This window comes from Papio anubis, chromosome 14 (assembly GCF_008728515.1).
Source record: "Papio anubis isolate 15944 chromosome 14, Panubis1.0, whole genome shotgun sequence".
Classification (NCBI taxonomy): domain Eukaryota; kingdom Metazoa; phylum Chordata; class Mammalia; order Primates; family Cercopithecidae; genus Papio; species Papio anubis.
The window spans coordinates 26,392,268-26,412,142 of NC_044989.1; the positions used below are offsets into that span (position 1 = coordinate 26,392,268).

Sequence of the window (19,875 nt, forward strand, 5' to 3'; positions counted from 1 at the left end):
CCAGGGTCATCTTCCGAGGCTGCGAGAAGTGGAAAATGCCATGCTTCCAGCCACAGGAACACTGGCAAGATGCCCGGGCCTTCTGGCTCCCTTTCCAGGTTCCTGGGTCCCGCCTTCACTGAAGGGGCCCCTCCTTCACCGAAGGGGCCCCTCTGGCATAGACGTAGTATATCCTGGGGCAAATCGTTGCTCAGAGCCATTTCTCACCTGTCTGCTGGCAATTGTTTTAGAACAGTTTCAGATTTCTAGAGTTAGTGCAAAGACCTCCCTGCCTTTCTCAACAAGTCTCTGTTCCCAGAGGGCAAGATCCAGCTGGCCTGTCTCTGCATCCTCTCCTGCACTTAGCCTAGTGCCTGGCACAGAGTAGTAGGTGCTTAAGAAATGTTTGCTCAATTAATTAATTAAGACAAGCTAAGAGGGAATAAAGTCATTTTCGCCTTGCTGATTTTCCAGATGATATTCTTGAGACGAGCCAAGTGCTGCAGCCTCCCTGGGGACCCTGCTTCCCGCTCAGCCTCCCCAGGTGCCACAGCTGCCTCTGCCAGAGGCGGGGTGTCTTCTTCCAGGGCTGGCCATGAGCCCCCAACAACCTGTGGCCAGCCTCAGCCTGCAGCCTCCTGCCATTTGGCTCAGGCCAGTGGATGGGTGCTCTGTGGAGACCCAGTGCACTCTCAGGCCCAACTGCTGTGGGGAGGGGTTGGGCAGGAAGGAACAGGAAGCAGAGATGGAGAGAGCACCCGCCTGCCTGCCCTCCCCAGGCCATCACTTTCCAGAACAACCTTAAGAGAAGGGATGTAGGCAGGATGCAGTGGCTCCGGTCTGTAATCCCAGCACTTTAGGAGTCGAGGCGGGTGGATCACTTGAGGCTGAGGCAGGTGGATCACAGGAGTTGGAGACAAGCCTGGCCAACATGGCGAAACCCTGCCTCTACTAAAAATACAAAAACCAGCCAGGAGTGGTGGCACACACCTGTAATTCCAGCTACTCGGAGGATAATGCAGGAGAACCGCCTGAACCCAGGAGGCAGAGGTTGCAGTGAGCCGAGATCATGCCACTGCACTCCAGCCTGGGTGACAGAGTGAGACTCCCTCTCAAAAAAAAAAAAAAAAAAGGAGGGATGCATCAAGGTCCCCTAAGATGGGCCATGGACCCTGATCCCTGGGCCCTAGCCCAGAGGCCCTGAAGGCCACATACCTGTGTGGCCTTGTCCAAATCACCAGCCACTCACTCAGCCCAGTCTCCTTAGCTGAAAAGCCAGGGCACTTACCTTCCAGAATTCAGCATCCATTCAACTAACATTAGTTAGACTGGACAAGGTGACAGGCCTGAACTTGTCCCCTGGCTCAGACATTCACTAACTGTGTGGGCTTGAATGAGTCATGGAAACTTTCTGTGTCTCAGTTTTCTTATCTGCAAAGTGGACATAACACTCATCTAAAATTTTTGTGGAAACTAAATAATGAGCAGAAAGCACTTAGTACAGTGTACAGTGTCTGGAATACAAGTGCTTAATAAATGTGAGTTTTATTATTACTACTGCTGCTGTTGTTGTTACCACCACCATTAGCTGCTGTGTGCCAGGCACTGAGCCACTAAGAAGTACAAGGCAGTACCCCTGCCCTCCACAGCCTCTGCGTCCAGACTTACAGGACAAAATGAGACCCAAAATAAAAAGCAGCAGCAGCTAAATAAATGAAAGAAAGCAAAGGTTCAAGACCCCAGGATCCTGGTCTCCAGCATGAGATGAGTGGCAGGGAGCAGGGGAGAAGCTGGGTACCAACATGATTCCCAAATGCTCTGGCTTGTCTCAGCATGAAAGACTCAGGCAGGGACACATAGCCATCTCCTCCCTGACTCCACGTGCCCCTGAGGGCCGGGAGGGTGTATGGGGCCGGGTCAAGGATTTTCCACCTAGCTCTGTCTGCCCCTCCGCTTCAGCTGGGGAATGTTACAATCAGAGCTGGGCTGGCCAGGCCGGCCCCAGGTCCCTCACCCTCTCCACAGCATCTGATCAGTGCCCACCAGGACTGTCAGTCTGGCACACACCCAAATGCCCAGTGTCATTGCTTTGGGCAGCTGACATTCCCAGTGGCCTTTGTTTGACTGAAACTACTGCAGTCTCCACTGTTTGTGGGGGAGAGAACGTGGCCCTCTGAAAGCCCACAGTCCTAGAATGCTGAAGGGCCTCATGAACGTCTTCTAATTTCTTCAAGTCCCAGAGGAAGCGCTCAAGGCCTAGAGAGGGGCAGCGTCTTGCCTAGGATCACGCAGCGGCACAACTGAACCACACACCCCAGGTCTTCTGACTTCCATCTTGGTGTGAAGAGTCCCAGGGCAGCCAAGTGCAGCAGAAAAAAACTGCCTTTGAATTTCAAGTTTGATTCTAGCACTTACGGCCTGAGATAAAACACTGTCTCTCTGAGCCTCACATTCCACAACTGTAAAATAGGAATAATAGCACCTCCTCTAAAGGATAGCAATGCAAGCGCAAATAGTAGAATGTATAGAGATCGCTTTGTAAATGATAAGGTCCTGCACAAATGAAATACAAGGGATTATTATTCTAGAACTCGGAGCACAGCACATATTAAGAACTCAAAAACACCTGCTGGTTGGAGTAGAGGAATGTTTGAAGGATGATGAGTAATGAAGAAAGGGCCCCTGGAGCACTGATTTGTTTAGGTGAGTGAGATCAGGGAAAGCTTCAGAGAGGGGGTGACTTTTGAAATGGGCTTTGATGGAGGAGTAGAAGCCCAACAGGCAGAACAAAGAGCACGAGTAGTGTCCAGAAATGTGGAAAGGGGCCCTCCCAAGAGGTGCTGACACCATGTCCACAGCCAGGTTTAGGCACCAGACCCTGCTCAAAATGTGCCCCTCTCCTCGGGGCCTCTGCATGGTACATGGAATAGGAGGAACTAGAAATTTATTCAATGCTAAAGTACAACTTTTCAGGGAAGAAGAGACATTAGGGATCTTCTAATCTAACTTCTCTTTTGAAGGTAGGAAAATTAAGATAAGAAAACTGACTCAGATATAAGTCTCAGGGAGCTGACGTGGCTTAATACAGCCTGCAGTAGGCTTAGCAAACTAGGGCCTATGGACTGAATCTGGCCGACCACCTGTTGCTGTCAATAAAGTTTTATTGGAACGCTACATTTGCCATGCCCATCGTCACATAGTATCCATGGCTGCTTTCTTGGTTCTATGGCAGAGTGGAGTAGTTGCAAGAGACCATAGACTCATAAAGCCTAAAGTATTTACTATCTGGCCCTTTACAGGAAACAGTTTGCTGACCCCTGTCATACAGCAAGGTAATAGCAGAACTAGGATGGTAGCCAGGCCTCCTGACTCCTAGTGCTTTGTAATTCCTGGGCACCATCACCCTCTGGGCCCCGCCCTGCCCCCATAACACTGCCCACAGGGTGAGATTTCAGGTAGCCAGACTCTGGGCCCACACCTAGGTTGGCCTCTGCTGCTCCTCAGACCCAACAAGGCTTCCAGTTGGGAGCAGCTCATTCCCTTTTGGGGATTGTGGCAAGGAGATGCCAACACACCCCTGTTTCTCCTCAATGGGCTCAACAGGCAAGGCCGGGCGTGTAAACGTGTAAGACTCGGGCCAGCCAGATGCCAGCGTCATGGACAGGGCCTTGAAAAAAGCATGTGGGGGGAGAACTGGCACCTCAGCCATCTGCGAAGAGGGCCAAGTCCACTTTAAATTGTGCTGTGGAATTCCTTTCTCAATGCCAGGCTGTTCCTGGTGGATTCATTTAATTAAAACCCCACCAGATCAAATCTGTTAGAAGCTCTGAGCTCACAGATGCCCTGTCCAGCTGGTCATGAGGATGCAGACAGGCCACAGGCCAGGGCCATGGCACCTGGCTTGGTGGCTGGCTTAGAACAGGCCCCATCAGCCCCAGGTCAGGGCCCTGCCCAGGACCCCAGGATAACTGGCTGGTGGTGTGGCATTGCCCCCTTTAGGCCTCACTCTCTGCTTATCCTCTCTGTCTCCATTCTGTTCAAACCTCAGGCTCATCTCTGATGCCTCCCTCTCCCTCAGTCATTCATTCAAGAGAAATTGATGAAGCGGCAGCTCTGTGCCAAGCTCCCTGCCAGGTGTGGGGGATCGAGTAGCAAACAAAAGAGACGAGAACGCCTGTCCTCGTGAGGCTTACAGTTTCACCCATGAATGCAGGGCATCCTACACACTGCGCATCCACTCTCTTCCCCTCGCCTCTTCCTCTCCTCTCTTTTCTCTGCCCCTTGCCCCTACCTCCTCCGCTCATCCCGAACTCTTGGATCCTCCGCTTCCCTCTAGCTCAGGCCTGAGCACTTGACAACTAGACCATGCAGAGGCCCCCAGTGGATCCTCCTGCTGCCGTCTCCCACAGCCATGCCCCTGCCCAGGGATGCCAGGCATTCAGCTTAATATCTCTCTGAGCACAGCCCTCCCCTGCTCAGGAGCCATCCATGGCTCCTCATTGCCTTAAAATGAAGACTTCATTCCTGAACCTACCCTTGAAAGCTTCTCAAATTTTGGCCCCTTCCCACCTTGACAGTCTTCACTTTTCAACCGTACTTCCTGCTCCAAGAACGCCAGAAGAACTTGTGCTGTTTTTAGGTTTATAATATTCATCGTTTTCTACTTACAAAAGTAATGGTTTTTTTGTAGTGTAGAATTTATAAGAGGAAAATTAAAATTAATCATGAGCCCATTATTCAGAGATAAGCTATGTGAGCTTTAGAATACTTCCTTACAGCTGTATATGTGTGTGTACACATACAAAATGTATATGTGTATATACATTTTTTTTTGAAACAGGGTCTCCCTCTGTCACCCAGGCTAGAGTGTAGTGGTGTCATAATGGCTCACGACAGCCCCAACCTCCCAGGCTCAAGTGATCCTCCCACCTCAGACTCTCGAGTAGCTGGGACCACAAGCACACGCCACCATGCCTAGCTAATTTTTTGTTTTTTCTAGAGATGGGTCTCACTGTGTTGCCCAGGTTGGTCTCGGATTCCTGGATTCAAGTGATCCTCCCACCACAGCCTCCCCAAGTGCTGGGTTTACAGGCATGAACGAGTGTGCCCAGCCACATTTTTCATATTTTCATATTAGTGTGGGATCCCACAATATAGAAAGCATTGTCTCCTACCCTTTTAATTTAACATGATGTGGTAGTTTTCTACGTGATCAAAAGACTTCTCAAGAACTGCACCGTAATGTTCGCACAATATTCCATCACATAAATATACCTTAATATGTTTAACCAAACCCTATTGGTGGATATTTGGACTGTTTACAATTTTTCACAATGAAAATGCTGCTATAAACATGCTTGTTCATAAATCTCTGTTCTGATCTCTGGTTATTTTCCGAACAGAGATTCCTAGAAGTGGCAACACAGGGCCACCGGGTAGACACATTTCTAAGCTTCTTGATGCGTATCATGCAGCTGCCTTTCTGAGAGAGTCCGCTGGCCCCCACCCCATTCCCATGTGTGAGCACACCCACCAGTCCCAGGCAGGTCTATTTTCTCTGACCTTAGCACATCATGTGTCATCCTAACATTGTATCCTTGCCTCAGTAGCTCCCCTCATCGGAACCCTGCCTTTCCTATCCGCCCTTCAGAGCTCAGAGCAAATGTCACCTCCTCCATGAAGCCCTCCCTGACACCCCAACCAAAGTCTCTATCTCCAGCCCTCCTTCAGCCTGTCTTAAATCCCTCCTAAAACATTTCCCACCTTTGCCATGTATTTTAATAATTTGTGTAATAATAACCTCTGCTTTATACAGGGCACTGAAGTTTTCAAAGTGCTTCCGCTGAGAGGTTTCATTTGATTCAATCCCAAATGGAAAGTGTTTTGAGGTCAGGGACCTCATCAATAGATCGTCTAGGTCTATTTCTGCTGGCTACATCACCAATTCAAGTCCAGCACAACCTCAAGCTAGCCCTTGTGTAACAGAAGTGTTTAGCCAGCCTTTGTTTTTCCTTGGCCTATCAGAACAGACTTCAGGATGCTCCCTCTGCAGCATGGGGCAGTAAAAGACGACATGAGGGCCCTGGATTCCAGTCCTAGCTGTGTCACTGAGTTTCTGTGACCTTGAACTAGTCTCTGTTCCTCTCTCAGCCTCAGTTTACCCATCTATAAAACGAGTTGGGGGAAGGGCGCTGTGGCTCATGCCTGTAATCCCAACACTTTGGGAGGCCGAGGCGGGTGGATCATTTGAGATCAGGAGTTCAAGACCAGCCTGGTCAATATGGTGCAAACTTGTCTCTACCAAAGATACAAAAATTAGCTGGGCATGGTGGTACACGCCTGTAGTCCCAGCTACTCGGGAGGCTGAGACAGAAGAATCACTGGAACCCAGGAGGTGGAGGTTGCAGTGAGCTGAGATCGTGCCACTGTGTTCCAGCCTGGGCAACAGAGCGAGATTCTGTCTCAAAAACAAAACAAAACACAACAAAAAAGAGTGGGTTGAACTACGTTGTCACAGCAGTACTGATAGCTCCTAAGGTCCCTATCCCCAGGCACCCAGAGCAGCCCTGGGGTGCCTCTGAGGGCCTCTGCACAAAGCCGGCCTCTGGGATGGGCCAGAAGGAGCTGGCCAGGGAGGCAGGCCTGGCTCTAAGCCAGGCTGTGTCTGCAAACACTGACCTTGGCTGCCGCAGGGATTTTCCATGACACCAGCACCCTCCCTCTGAGCTCCCTGCATCACACATGGGCCTGAGGAGGGTGGGGGATGGGGGCTTTGGGGGTTTGTCCTACATCGAAGGCCCCCAAATCAGTACTAGGGCCACCTGCGGATGGGAGACCGCTCAAGGCAAGAGAGGAGAGAGCAGTGGGCCCAAGAGTGGGGAGTCCAGGAGGAAGCATGGGGCAGGGAGAGAAGCTGCTGGGGGTAGTGGGGGGGAAGAGCTGGGACAGGAGATGGGACGATGGGAAGAGAGGCCTCGGGAAGGGGCAGAGCAGAGGAAGCAGATAGCAGATAGGTGCTGTGCTTCAGAACTGTCCTTCCCAGGAGCTCTGGCCTGAAGAGGGACAAACTCCAGACCCCGTTCTGTACACTGGTCTCACCCCTACCCCAGCTCCATGAGACCCGGTGGTTCCCAGGCTCAGCTAGAGGCTTGCCCAGACCCAGTGCAGGGGGATCCCTTCTGAACCTTGAAGCTGACCTCATTTTGAAGGGGCCAGAGGCCATGGTGAAGGCAGGAGCTATGAGTCACCCGAGGCCCCCCTGCCAAGGGCCACCTCTCGTCCCCGTCCTGGGTGTCTAAGGGGCGGTTTCTTGTCACCATCTCAGACCTCAGAGTCCTCCAAAACTGGAGCCTCTGGGTTCTGCAGCCCTCCCACCCCAGACCTGTGCTGGACACTGAGGGGACAAGCCAGTCCTGCAGGACTCCTCTGTAGACATGAGTGCCCAAATACAGAGTGGGGGCCTGAGAGGGGCAGAGGGAGGAGAGGCCCCTCCAGTGCCCAGAGAAGGTTCCCAGAAGGTTCTCGGGAAAGGCAGTGTCTGAGCTGCATCTCACAGGAGGAGGGAGAGCACCTGCGCCCTCCTCATGTCTACACCGAGCTGCAGCCCCTCCCTCCTCTCCTCCCCCAGGACCTGGGCACAGAAGCTGGGCTCCTTCCACCTCATCTCCTTTAATATGCCAGTTAGGCTCCCTCAGAGCCTGCAGTCCCACTTCCTGGCTCCACGCTGCTGCCATCCCCACTCTGAGGGGTGGCTCCCTGTCTGTGCCTCAGGCCCCTGAGCTGGTTCCTCCTGGGCCCTCCCCTAGGTGCTCTCTGAGCCCAGCTGCCCTCTGCCATCCAGCAGGGGAGCCCAGCCTTCCTCTGAGGGCCCTCCCTGTGTCTTGCAGCCCCCAGAGCTGCCTCTGTCTCCCCTAAGCCCGCACTCCTCTCTGGCTGCCGCAACAGGCCCAAGCCACACTGAGGTCACCCATGCACCCATGCACTTCGGCATCAGCCCAGAGTTCACGGCCTTTGGGCGCCTCAGGCCACAGGTCCCTCATCCATCTTCCCTCAGGACAAACATTAGCCCAGCCATTGCCTATTTACATTAGATAACTAGGTCAGCCTGGAGACAGGCACAGCCGGCATTGCCAAGGGCTGTGCTTTTTAATCTACAGAAGGGCTGGGCCACCCAGAGAAGAAGATCAAAGAATCATAACGTCAGAGACCTGGGGGAAGGACCTTAGAGGTTCTTGATGCTGCACGGGAGCGTTTCCCAAACTGTGCTCCCAGGAACTCTTGCTCGGTAATGTGCACTATGAGAAAAGTGCTCCACGGTCAAGGAAGTGGGAAGACAGGCACCTTTTCCCAGCCTTGATCGACCCTGCACATGAACACATACATAGCCCTGAGAAAGCCTAGGCTCAAATCAAATGATGGTGAATCCTGTTAAATTCAGCATTTCCCCAATTTAATTGAACCAAGCAACTCTTTTCTCATCCAACAGTTGTTAACATTCCATGGAACTGGTATTTCAGAAAAATGACTTGAGTAAACACTAATCATAGAATGTTGGCACGGAAAAGAACTTTAAAGATCATTAAATCTTGGTGCTCCCCAAAATATTCATATTAATAATTCATATTTATTGATCTTAATATCCTAAGCATGTTAAGTCTATGAACTCAATCAAGTCCCCACACCAAGTCTATGAAGTGGGTACTTCATTATTCCCATTTTACAGATGGAAAACTGAGGCACAGTGGATGAAGCAGTATAGCTAAGGATAAAGTTGTTTGGTTTCAGAGCCTGTGATCTTCTCTACTCCACTAAACCTCAGAGATCTTCTCTCTGTGTTCAGTATTTCAAACATACAACAATAACTGAACTCCGTCTCAAGAGTCAATTATCTCAGGCTAATCAGACGTTCTGACTGACAGATGTGTTCTTAATTAATTTTGATGGGGAAAGAAATTAAGTATGGCTCTAACAATGATTTATTCAATGCCTGCTCTGCAGAGTATCCACACTGCACTGATCACCACATCGAACTCCATAAATAAAATCTTCCAAAATTTTGACTCTATGAATCAAAATGAATCACTCACTGGGTGAGTGAACAGAGAAAATAATAAAAGGCAGTGGGAAAAGGTGGGAACCTCATCTCTTGCCCTGTCTTCCATGTCACAGATGAGGAAACCTGAGGCCTGGAAGGAACTTGCCAAGACACAAAGCTGTCTTTGATCAGGGTCAGGTCAGACCCCAGATCGCCTGCCTCCCAGCCCCATGCTCTTTCCTCTGCCCAAGGCTGTGGCCAGCTAGGCCAAGGGTAGGAGGTCAGGCAAGCAGGCTAGCAGGCATAGGAGACCAGTGAGGAACAAGCAGCCAAGCCCAGTCCAGCCAAGGCCATGAACAAGGGCTCAGAGTGGCTAGTTGTGCTTTGAATAGAAGGAAATAAGCTACAGGGAGAGAAAGACCAGTAAAAGGGAGGACCAGACCCAATCCCACTCCCACACCACCATCCCCACCCTACATCTCCCTGGAAGACAGCTTCAGACAGTTTCTGACCTCCTTGGTGATTCTGGAAGGAAAAGAGAAACTGAGATGGCCCAGGGTTTGCCTCCTGCTGCCCTAAAATATTTAGACTAATAATAAATTTTTATATCCAGTCACCTGGCTTCCTTAAGTGGATTCTGTGCCTCCAGCCAGGTTCCCAGGCCATCTCTTAGCTGAGTTGCTCCCAAGTAGGAGCTGCTGGGCCATGATCGAATGAAGAGGCACAACTCTGGTCATACCTGAGCTGGAAGGCAGTGGACAGAGCATTGGTTTTAGAACCAAGTATCCTGGGGTTATAGTCCTGATTCTGGCATTCACAAGCTGTGTGACCTTGAACAGACTGCTTTCCTCTCTGGGCCTCCACTTCCTCATCTGTACGACATAAAGACTGAACCAAATGATGGCTAAGGGTATTTCTGGCTCTGAGAACCTTAAAACCTATGTTGGATTCAGGGAAAGGAGGCTGGGAGAGGAGGCAGTATGGACGGTCTTGGTCGTTTTCTGAGAGACAGTGGCTAGAGTCTCCTGGTCAGAACATGTGCTCTGGCTGATCAGCCCAGCAGGTACTGCGAGAGAGGGTCCTCAGAGAGTGAGCCCCAGAGAGAAGCCTCTGTGTGCATGGGTGCCACAGAAGGACAGAGGTAGCCCCTCACCCAGAGACTCAAAGGGCTGGACAGAGAAGAGAAGATAGAGAACACCTTTTGCCCCCTGCCTCATAAAGCCAAGCCCGATGTGGGCAAGGACCAGGCAGTCAGCGGGCCTACTGGCAGGCAGACGGGTCTTACCAAACTCCCACTTACTTCCCAGAAGCTCCAGGGCCCCTTGGGAGTGGCTCCACCCAGCTGGCACCCCTCCAAGTTGGGCGCCCACGTCAGCAGGTCCTCACACTCCCTTGCCCTTTCACCCAGTGACAATAGGACAGGCGATGGGGAGGGGGGCACCCTGAGCCGGGTACTTGGAGAAGCGTCTGTCTGCGTGAACATGGCCCTCCTGTTACCACCCCTGCTGCATCCGGCTCAGAGCAATGCCTGAGGCTGATGCCCAAGTGAAATGCTCTCCTCCCAAGGCCTCCCGGCCTGGTCGCCCTTCCTGGGTGATGCATTGGCTCCCATGTACCAGAATGAATGCTGAGTCAGAAAGGCCCAGTGGCCTTGGCCAACACCCAAGGCCTCTCTGGACTTCATGACCCCAACTGTAATATGGAGATAGTCATAATAGTGACCTTGTAAGAAGTTTTTGAGGATTAAGTTAAAAATACATCTGAAGGGTAAGAACTTATTATTCTTAAGCCTCAGCCTGCAGTAGGAAGTGAGATTGAGCCCTGGGGGCATCTGACCCCAAAGAGGAGGCACATCTAGGCCAGGGCTGTCTGGCCAGGGCAGTGGCTGTGGTGGGGCGTGAGGTGCTGCCTGGGATAAGAGCCTCTGATTAAGCCTGGATATGTCATTTGCTTTGAAAGTCACTAAGTTCAACAGGACAAAGGGCAGAGGAAGGGGTTGTCACTTGCGGCTGAAGCTGGGTCCTGAGGAGCTGGGTCCTTGCAGGCTGGGGTAGGAGAGGCAGAGGAGGGCCACGAGGCAGTGTGGGAAGCAGTGTGGAGAGGAGGGGCCAGCTTGGCTGGGTGTGGGATGAGGACGGGTCTCTGGGGTGGCTGCAGGGTATAGCAAAAGAAGGGCAAGGAAGGGATGTATAGCTCCCTGAAGCTGGGGGTTTTGTGAGCATAGTCACAGTGGGCAGTGAGGCTGCCAGGCAGGCGGGCACTGGCTTTTACTAAGAGACGGTGGGCCCAGGGAAGTCACAGCCTATGACAAACACAGGACAAGGGAGCAGTGGTGGCAGAGAGGGAGTGAAGGTCCCTGATGGTGGTACGTGTCTGCCTGACCCCACAGAGATGGCCCTGCCCCCAGGCCCATGCTCTCAGGTCACCCTTCCCCTGTGAGATCCCACCACTGCCGCTTCCATCTTGCAAGCCACAGGTTCCAAAGAGCTCTAACGCCTAGTCTCTCCTGTGCTCCTGCAGATGACTCTGGCGGGCAGCAAGGGTGGGGGGTGATAGCTCTAGCTCAATCCTCCAGAGTGCAGGAAAGGCAAGTGAGCCCAGAGAGGGGTAGGGATTTGCCCAAGGCCACACAGCTATCACATGGCCAAGCTGGGGCTGTGTTCACGCTCCCTACTCCCTGTTGAGCCCCATCCATGGTGCCATGCCCTCCCTCTCCACAAAGTAGTGCCGGCCTGGGGGACAGGGAAGGACGGGATGAGAAGCAGCTCTGGCTCGGGGCCTGCCCAGTTGTCGAGGTGAGTTGTGGTCTGGCTGCCATGGCCGAGCTGGCGGGCACAATCTGTTCTCACCCTGCTGGAGCACAGACGTCCCACACACAGTGGCTCTACAGCTCAGCTGTCTGGGTCCCTGGCAAACAGTGACATAGTTACTGGCCCGACACTGTGGAGGGGGGCAGGGGAGCTGGTTCTAAGGGCAGCCCCAAGCAGCTGTCCCCAGAGCTCCCTGAGCTTTAAGATCCAAAAGGCCCTGGGTTGACAGAGGTGCCAGTCTTACTGGAACTGAGCGGCCCTCGAGCCTGGCTGGTCTCTTGGAAACATGAGAGTAATCTGGCACTTCACTCATTGTTAATCACAGGGAGCCACTATTGAGTACTTGATAATGCACCAGGCTCTGAGCTAAATGCATTACACACAATATCTTACATATTCCTCCCCAAAGTCCTGTGAGGCAAGTGTATTATTAACCCCATTTTAGTGGAAACTAAGGCTCAGAGAAATCACACACACACACACAGAGAGAGAGAGAGAGAGAGAGCGCACGCAAGTCCAGGACAGAGTCACACAGTATCCTGCCCTACAATTTAGTTATCAAACATATTCTGGGCCTCCATAGGTGTGGCTGGCAACGTGGAGGTGGAAGCTAGAGAGGAATGTGACAAGGTCCATCAGTGCTACCCCTTACCCCCAAAGCTAGTGTTTAGCTCTATGTCATTGGGGATCCTGGAGGACAGGGGGTGGTGGTAATATTGGCCCTGGAATTACAAGCTGAACATTTTCAGTGCCACTCAAATAAGGCAGAGATCACTTTTAGCTGTGAGGAATCCAGGAGGACTGCATGGAAGAATATTTGGTTAAGATTTGATAAGACTTAGAAGGGAAGAAAATGCCAGCATCGTGTTATTATCATAATTCTATTAATAAAAGTAGTAAATATCTCAACAACGGAAGAAGCAGGCCAGCACCAGTGAATACACTTTACAAATGAAGAAACATGCTCAGAGAGGGGGAGTAATTTGCCCAGGGTCACACAGCCACTAGGGCCCTGTCACTAGGGATGAGTTCCCATCTAGGTTCATTTTCCCTCCAGGTAGCCAGAAGAATTCTCGACTTAGGCCTTTGAATGGCTGGTGCAGAGGGAACCTTTGCCTCTGCCCTGATCCTGGCTCAGGGTGGGCCGGGGTGGGGGTGGGGTACAGAGAGGTTATCTGGCTGATGATAGTAACACACCTGGAAGGACCCCCAGGGCTCCTGCTTTGCCAAGGGTCACACCACTTCCCCATGAGGACAGACCCTACATCAGGCCAAGCACAGAGGATGACCCCAGGGCCTCCAACTGGAGGCTGATGAGGACCCCGGAACACTCATTCATCCAGCTGTTGCGGGGAGGGGCAGGCAGCCTCCTTTCTCCTCCGGCACAGTGGGCCAGCTGCCCCAGGGAGACTGAAGGGCCCTTGTTGCCAACCAACCCCACATAAGCTTTGGCTGGCAGCAAGGAATTCACCAAGAAGCCAGCCCTGCCTCAGTCTCCCTTTCTGTACACTGGATCACAGGATGTCAGAACCCATTCAGGGCAACCACTTCACCTTGTAGTCAAGGAAACTGAGGCATGGAGAGGACAAGGAGCACGCCCGCAAGCCCAGGACACTGAGCTAGAATCCAGCTCTCCCAGATGACCTGTGCCCTCACACTCTCCCTGTGCCTCTGGAGGAGTTCTCAGCAGCACTCAGGCCACCCCTTCTCTAGGCATACAAAACAGTCCAGTCATTGAGGTCAAACGGACTCGAGTTCAAACACGGTTGCTCTGCTCCCAAGCCCTGTGACCTTGGAAGTCAGCCCTCCCTATTTCTTCCTTCCTACATACTTTCCTGCAGGTGTCACAGAGTACAATAGAAAGCATGAGCAAGGGCCTAGCACAGTGTGTGGAGACAAGGAGCCTCCGTCACTGTAGGCCCAGACCCCCAAGGTAGAGGGGTAGAGGTGGAGGGGCGAGGGGTAGGGAGAAGAGGGTTTCTGGAAGGGCAGCCCCATAGCGTGTGCTTTCTCTCCTCTCTCCCGCTTTCCCCCAGGCTACGGGCACGCAGCGCCCAGCACGGATGGCGGCAAAGTGTTCTGCATGTTCTACGCGCTGCTGGGCATCCCGCTCACGCTCGTCATGTTCCAGAGCCTGGGCGAGCGCATCAACACCTTGGTGAGGTACCTGCTGCACCGCGCCAAGAAGGGGCTGGGCATGCGGCGCGCCGACGTGTCCATGGCCAACATGGTGCTCATCGGCTTCTTCTCATGTATCAGCACGCTGTGCATCGGCGCTGCCGCCTTCTCCCACTACGAGCACTGGACCTTCTTCCAGGCCTACTACTACTGCTTCATCACGCTCACCACCATCGGCTTCGGCGACTACGTGGCGCTGCAGAAGGACCAGGCCCTGCAGACGCAGCCGCAGTACGTGGCCTTCAGCTTCGTCTACATCCTTACAGGCCTCACGGTCATCGGCGCCTTCCTCAACCTCGTGGTGCTGCGCTTCATGACCATGAACGCCGAGGACGAGAAGCGCGACGCCGAGCACCGCGCGCTGCTCACACGCAACGGGCAGGCGGGCGGCGGCGGAGGCGGTGGCAGCGCGCACACCACGGACACCGCCTCGTCCACCGCGGCAGCGGGCGGCGGCGGCTTCCGCAACGTCTACGCGGAGGTGCTGCACTTCCAGTCCATGTGCTCGTGCCTGTGGTACAAGAGCCGCGAGAAGCTGCAGTACTCCATCCCCATGATCATCCCGCGGGACCTCTCCACGTCCGACACGTGCGTGGAGCAGAGCCACTCGTCGCCGGGAGCGGGCGGCCGCTACAGCGACACGCCCTCGCGACGCTGCCTGTGCAGCGGGGCGCCACGCTCCGCCATCAGCTCGGTGTCCACGGGCCTGCACAGCCTGTCCACCTTCCGCGGCCTCATGAAGCGCAGGAGCTCCGTGTGACTGCCCCGAGGGGCCTGGAGCACCTGGGGGCGCGGGCGGGGGACCCCTGCTGGGAGGCCAGGAGACTGCCCCTGCCGCCTTCTGCCCAGTGGGACACCCCACAACATCCCTCACCACTCTCCCCCAGCACCCCCATCTCCGACTGTGCCTGCTTGCACCAGCCGGCAGGAGGCCGGGCTCTGAGGTCCCCTGGGGCCCCCATCGGAGCCCTGCAAATTCCGAGAAATGTGAAACTTGGTGGGGTCAGGGAGGGAAGGCAGAAACTGGGAGCCTCCCTTCCCTTTGAAAATCTAAGAAGCTCCCAGTCCTCAGAGACCCTGCTGGTACCCAGACCCCCACCTCCGGAGGGGACTTCATGTTCCGTGTACGTTTGCATCTCTATTTATACCTCTGTCCTGCTAGGTCTCCCACCTTCCCTTGGTTCCAAAAGCCAGGGTGTCTTTGTCCAAGTCACCCCCACTCAGTCCTACTCCCCTTCCCCATCCCCATCCCCAGCTGTGTCTCCCAACCTCCCTTCGTGTTGTTTTGCATGGCTTTGCAGTTATGGAGAAAGTGGAAACCCAGCAGTCCCTACAGCTAGTCCCCAGAAAGCAGGACAGAAAGAAGGAGGGACAGGCAGGCAGCAGGAGGGGCCAGCCAGGAGGCAGGAGGCAGTGGCCTGCCAGTCTGCAGAATGGTCACACTGGAGGTTCAAACTAACTGGCCTCTAGCCACATTCTCATAGCAGGTAGGACTTCAGCCTTCCAGACACTGCCTTTAGAATCTGGAACAGAAAACTTCATACTCACCATCCCCAGCTACTGCTGACAATTCCCAACTCTTAAATTTGTCGAGTGATTTTTAGCCTGTGAAAACTCTATGCTGGCCACTGATTCCTTTGAGTCTCACAACAGCCTACTTAGGTCACCAGGGCAGGAGTTCTCACCCCCATTTTACAGATGAGAACACTGAGGCCTGGACAGGTGAAGTGACCAGAGAGCAAAAGGCAAAGGGGTGGGGGATGGGTGCAGTGGCTCACACCTGTATTCCCAACACTTTTGGAGGCTGAGGTGGGAGGATTCCTTGAGCCCAGGAATTCGAGACCAGCCTAGGCAACACAGTGAGACCCCATCTCTACAAAAAATAAAAAATTAACCAGGTGTGGTGGCACGTGCCTGGGAGTCCCAGCTACTTGGGAGGCTGAGGTGGGAGGATTGCTTGAACCTGGGAAGTCGAGGCTGTAGTGAGCCCTGATTGCACCACTGTACTCCAGCCTGGGTGACAGGGCAAGACTTTGTCTCAAAAAAAAAAAAAAAAATGGCAAAGGGAGACAAGAGCCCAGCCTACTTGTTCCTAGCTGAAGTGTTATTTTCTTCCAGCTTGGCCTGCTCTTAAAAGCAAAGCTCCTGCAGTGTACATCCTGGCATTGTGTGGCTACCTGGGTTTTAAACCAGAATCAGAAGTCCCGGGTCAGAGGGCACTGCTGAGGCTCAGCCTCTTCTCTTCTTGGTCAGGAGGCAGCAGCTCTGAATGGGCTCCTGAGGCAGCATAGGGGCCTTTGTCACCAGGGTGCATACTTACAAACAGTGCAGTTCTTGGGACCGAGGTAAGCAGGGCTTACCTGCCATGGCAGAAAGGCCAGGATCTGGGGCTCTAGGAGTTTGGGAATTGGGCAGAGTGCCCAAGAAAGCTGGCAAGCGTATCCTATGGGACATCATCCCTGGCACCATTGTCATTGTTGGTGCCTGTGTCCCAAGTAACTAGTGAGAAGCTGAGGCTGCAGCAAGAAACACCGTTCCCAGGTGGCAAGGTATGGACCAGAGATGCCCTCGGCCCACCACACCTGCAACCCAGAAGCTCAGATGGAATGCAGCTGACGAAGGTGATGCTCGAGGCTCACGTTTGGGGCCCCACAGCTGGAGCCGGTATAGTGACTGGGACAACATCAAGGGGTGAATGAGGGACCTGTCCTCCCGCAACACTGCCTTCCCATGCTGTTCCCCTGCCAGCTCCTTAACACTGCTGACCAATACGGCATTCAGGGAAGTTGGAGGACAGCACCCACAGGGTGGCCAGCCTCAGGCCCCCACCTGCATCCTCTAGTCTCTGGGGACCCCTGGGGGAAGAAGTCTACCCTGCTTGTGAGTCCCGTCTCAGTGTGGAGGAAATGGCTGCCCACGTGCCAGGAAAGCAGGGCCCAGGACCTGGAGGTGCCCACTGTGTTTATGTTGGGGATGGGGGGGCAGTGCTGGCTGCCTCTGTCCTGTGTGTGACCCTGCCCTCGAAGGGTCCTGTCCTGTCAGTCCCGAGGGAGCCACAACCAAAGCTGCGGAGAGAAGGTGGGGAGGGGTGTAGAATGGCCGTGGGGCACAGCATGGCGGACTGTTCAGTCTCTGCTGGGTCTTTCCTAGGGACCTGGAAGGCCAGTGTTGCTTCCCCCTCACTCTCTTTCACTGCAGGCAGCCTCTCTGCTTCCCCAATGCCTTATGCCTGGGCACACTGCCACAGAATATGCAATATGTGTGGGTGACCATGTCCTCACGCCCACACCCCTACCCCGGGCAGCCCCTGGACTCCAAAGGCCGTGGCTGCCACAGCCTCCCCTCAGCTCTTCCTGCCTATCTGTCTTCACACTGAGAATGGCGCCCAATAAATGCTATCCACGGAGACCAGGCTTAGGCTCCAGCTGCCTCTGTCATCGTATGCCCTTGCTGCTGCCAGCCATCTCCCACCCCCTCCCCTGCCGGGGTCTTCAAACATACCTAGCTGCTGGGCTCAGTGCCTCACATACCTGTAATCACAGCAGTAGGCAGGCAGATCACCTGAGGTCAGGAGTTCAAGACCAGCCTGGGCAACATGGTAAAATCCTGTCTTACGAAAAATACAAAAATTAGCTGAGCATGGTGGCACGTGTCTGTAGTCCCCGCTACTCGGCTACTCAGGAGGCTGATGCACAAGAATCGCTTGAACCCGGGAGGCGAAGGTTGCATTGAGCTGAGATCACACCACTGCACTCCAGCCTGAGTGACAGAGTGAGACCCTGTCTAAAAATAATAATGATAATAATAATAATAAAATAACATACCTAGCTGACTCGCCATGGTCTCGCTGGCCTGTGGGCGACACTGGCTTCCCTTCTGGGATTTCCCAGAAGATCCAGATTTTCTTAATGTCCTCCTGGAACAGACTAAGTAAAAAATACCTTAGAAATCACCTAGTCCTATTGTCCCCCCTGTACATGAATAACTGAGGCCCACAGAGAGCAAATCACCTGCCTGAGTCACACAGCAGTGAGTGGCAGACCTAAGCTAGGAACTAGAACTGGGAATTCCTATTCCAGTGCTGTCCATCCTCACACAGCCTGCAGAGTCCGCCTGGACACACCTCAGCTGACAGTGGTACCTCCCAGTCAGCCAGGAGTATGGATTCCTTCTCCTGCAGTAGGGGCCCCTGGCTGAGTGACCTGATTGACTAAAACATATGTCTTTGAAGGAGAGTGCATCACAAGCACCTTTCTTTGGGGTACATTTTTCTCTGGGTCTAGAAGGACACCTCAGGCTTGGGACTGGGCCTCAGAGCCCAGGACAGACCCTGAGAGCACACCCACCTTACCCATCTGGTGCCAGCTCCCCAGGTCAGCTACAGCAACCCCCAAACTTCATATAGTACAATCCACAGTAATAGCACACAGCTCCATACCTATCTAGCTCCATGCCTATCTATCTGCCTACCTTTCACAAAAGGTAGCCCCTCTCAATTCCAAAGCTGGATTCTTAGCAACCCTGCTACAGCCAGTGACTCTAATACGTTCTGTTCCATTACATGTTATAAAATGCTGGTCACAATCCACTAAATTGATGTCTCTACCTGCTATTGGTTTAATACCAGCAGATTGAAATATACTGGAGAAGTAAAGGGAGTGGGAGAATGGACACTTTCTCCCAGTTCCCCCACCCCCCGCCTTACCCGCGTAGGTCAACTGAAAGATACAGAGAGGGAACCTTTGATGGGGGGTTCAGAGTTAAAAGGAAGAAATCATGGCACCTGCACTCCCTGCCTCTGGAGGCAGGACACAGCCAGCCCTCCTGTGATGGCACTCCTGGCAGCTCCTTGTTGGCCTGCAGCCCTCAGGGGGCCTAGATGCCATTGGCTCACCCACTCCTAAGGCCACCACATCAAAATCTGAGGCTTACTGCCCTGGCTCACCTGCCTCTGTCTTTCTTAAAACAGCTAAATGCAACAATAGCATAAATTAGCTTGTTTTTGAGGTTGGCAATGACCAGTTAAAGGTGACTCTTATTTTCTTAAGCAGTGCTTACATGACATAAACGTGATGACACTTGCCCTCCTTTCTTCATCGCCTGGGATAGACTTTACAAACAGACCTGGGAGGAGTCTCCTAAGGGGCTGCATTTATCCCCATCTCCCTAGGGGTGATCAGCATTGTGGCAGCTGGGCAGAGCAGTGGTGAACGGCACCCATGTCCCTGCTCACATCTTCTAAGATCTCAGAATTGCCTGAGGTTCTAGCGTGGGCTCCTTCTCTCCAGATGATGCCATCCCCACCCCCCTCATTTCCACACAGCATCTGAGGCATCCTGCACTAAAAGATATATGTACAGCAAAACAAAAATAGAAAACCAGCACAGCAGAGTGGAGGTGGGGTATAAATATACCCAGATCCCCGCTGATTTGGTTACTCGGGGTGAGCATCAGATGGAAATAGAAGTTTCCGGGGGCCAAGACAGAAAGAGGGATGTAACGACAATTCTTTTCAAAACGTGTCTCGTGGAAAAAAGGGTTCATTGGTCAAATGAATTTGGGAAAATGCTGTCAATATCACCCACTCATGGAGCTTCACAAGGCATCTTAGCTTAATAAAGGTTATGAAAAGTCTTGCAGCAAAGATGCTGTTTACCCCTGCTTAACCCAGCATTGCCCAAACTCATTCCAAATACCAGACCTCTGTTTGCATGACATCTCTCCAAGCCCTGTATGTCACAGCACTCGCTTTGGGAAATGCTGATCTATCGAAATCTCACTGATGAAGAGAGAAGGCTGATCCTTCCTCCTCACCCCACACTAAATTATAAAAGAAGTTTAGCTTGCAAGTCCTTCTATAAGTGAAGACCACAA

General features: G+C 53.0%; 1 protein-coding gene across 1 annotated transcript in view; it reads left to right on the forward strand.

Annotated features, from left to right (window-relative positions):
• KCNK3 (potassium two pore domain channel subfamily K member 3) overlaps window positions 1–19,645 on the forward strand; it is a 43,541-nt gene extending 23,896 nt beyond the window's left edge. Inside the window, exon 2 of the mRNA XM_009183835.3 lies at window positions 13,860–19,645. Coding sequence (XP_009182099.2) covers window positions 13,860–14,761 — 902 coding nt within the window. The 3' untranslated portion in view covers window positions 14,762–19,645. The remainder of the gene's footprint in view (window positions 1–13,859) is intronic.
• Window positions 19,646–19,875: the final 230 nt, after the last annotated feature.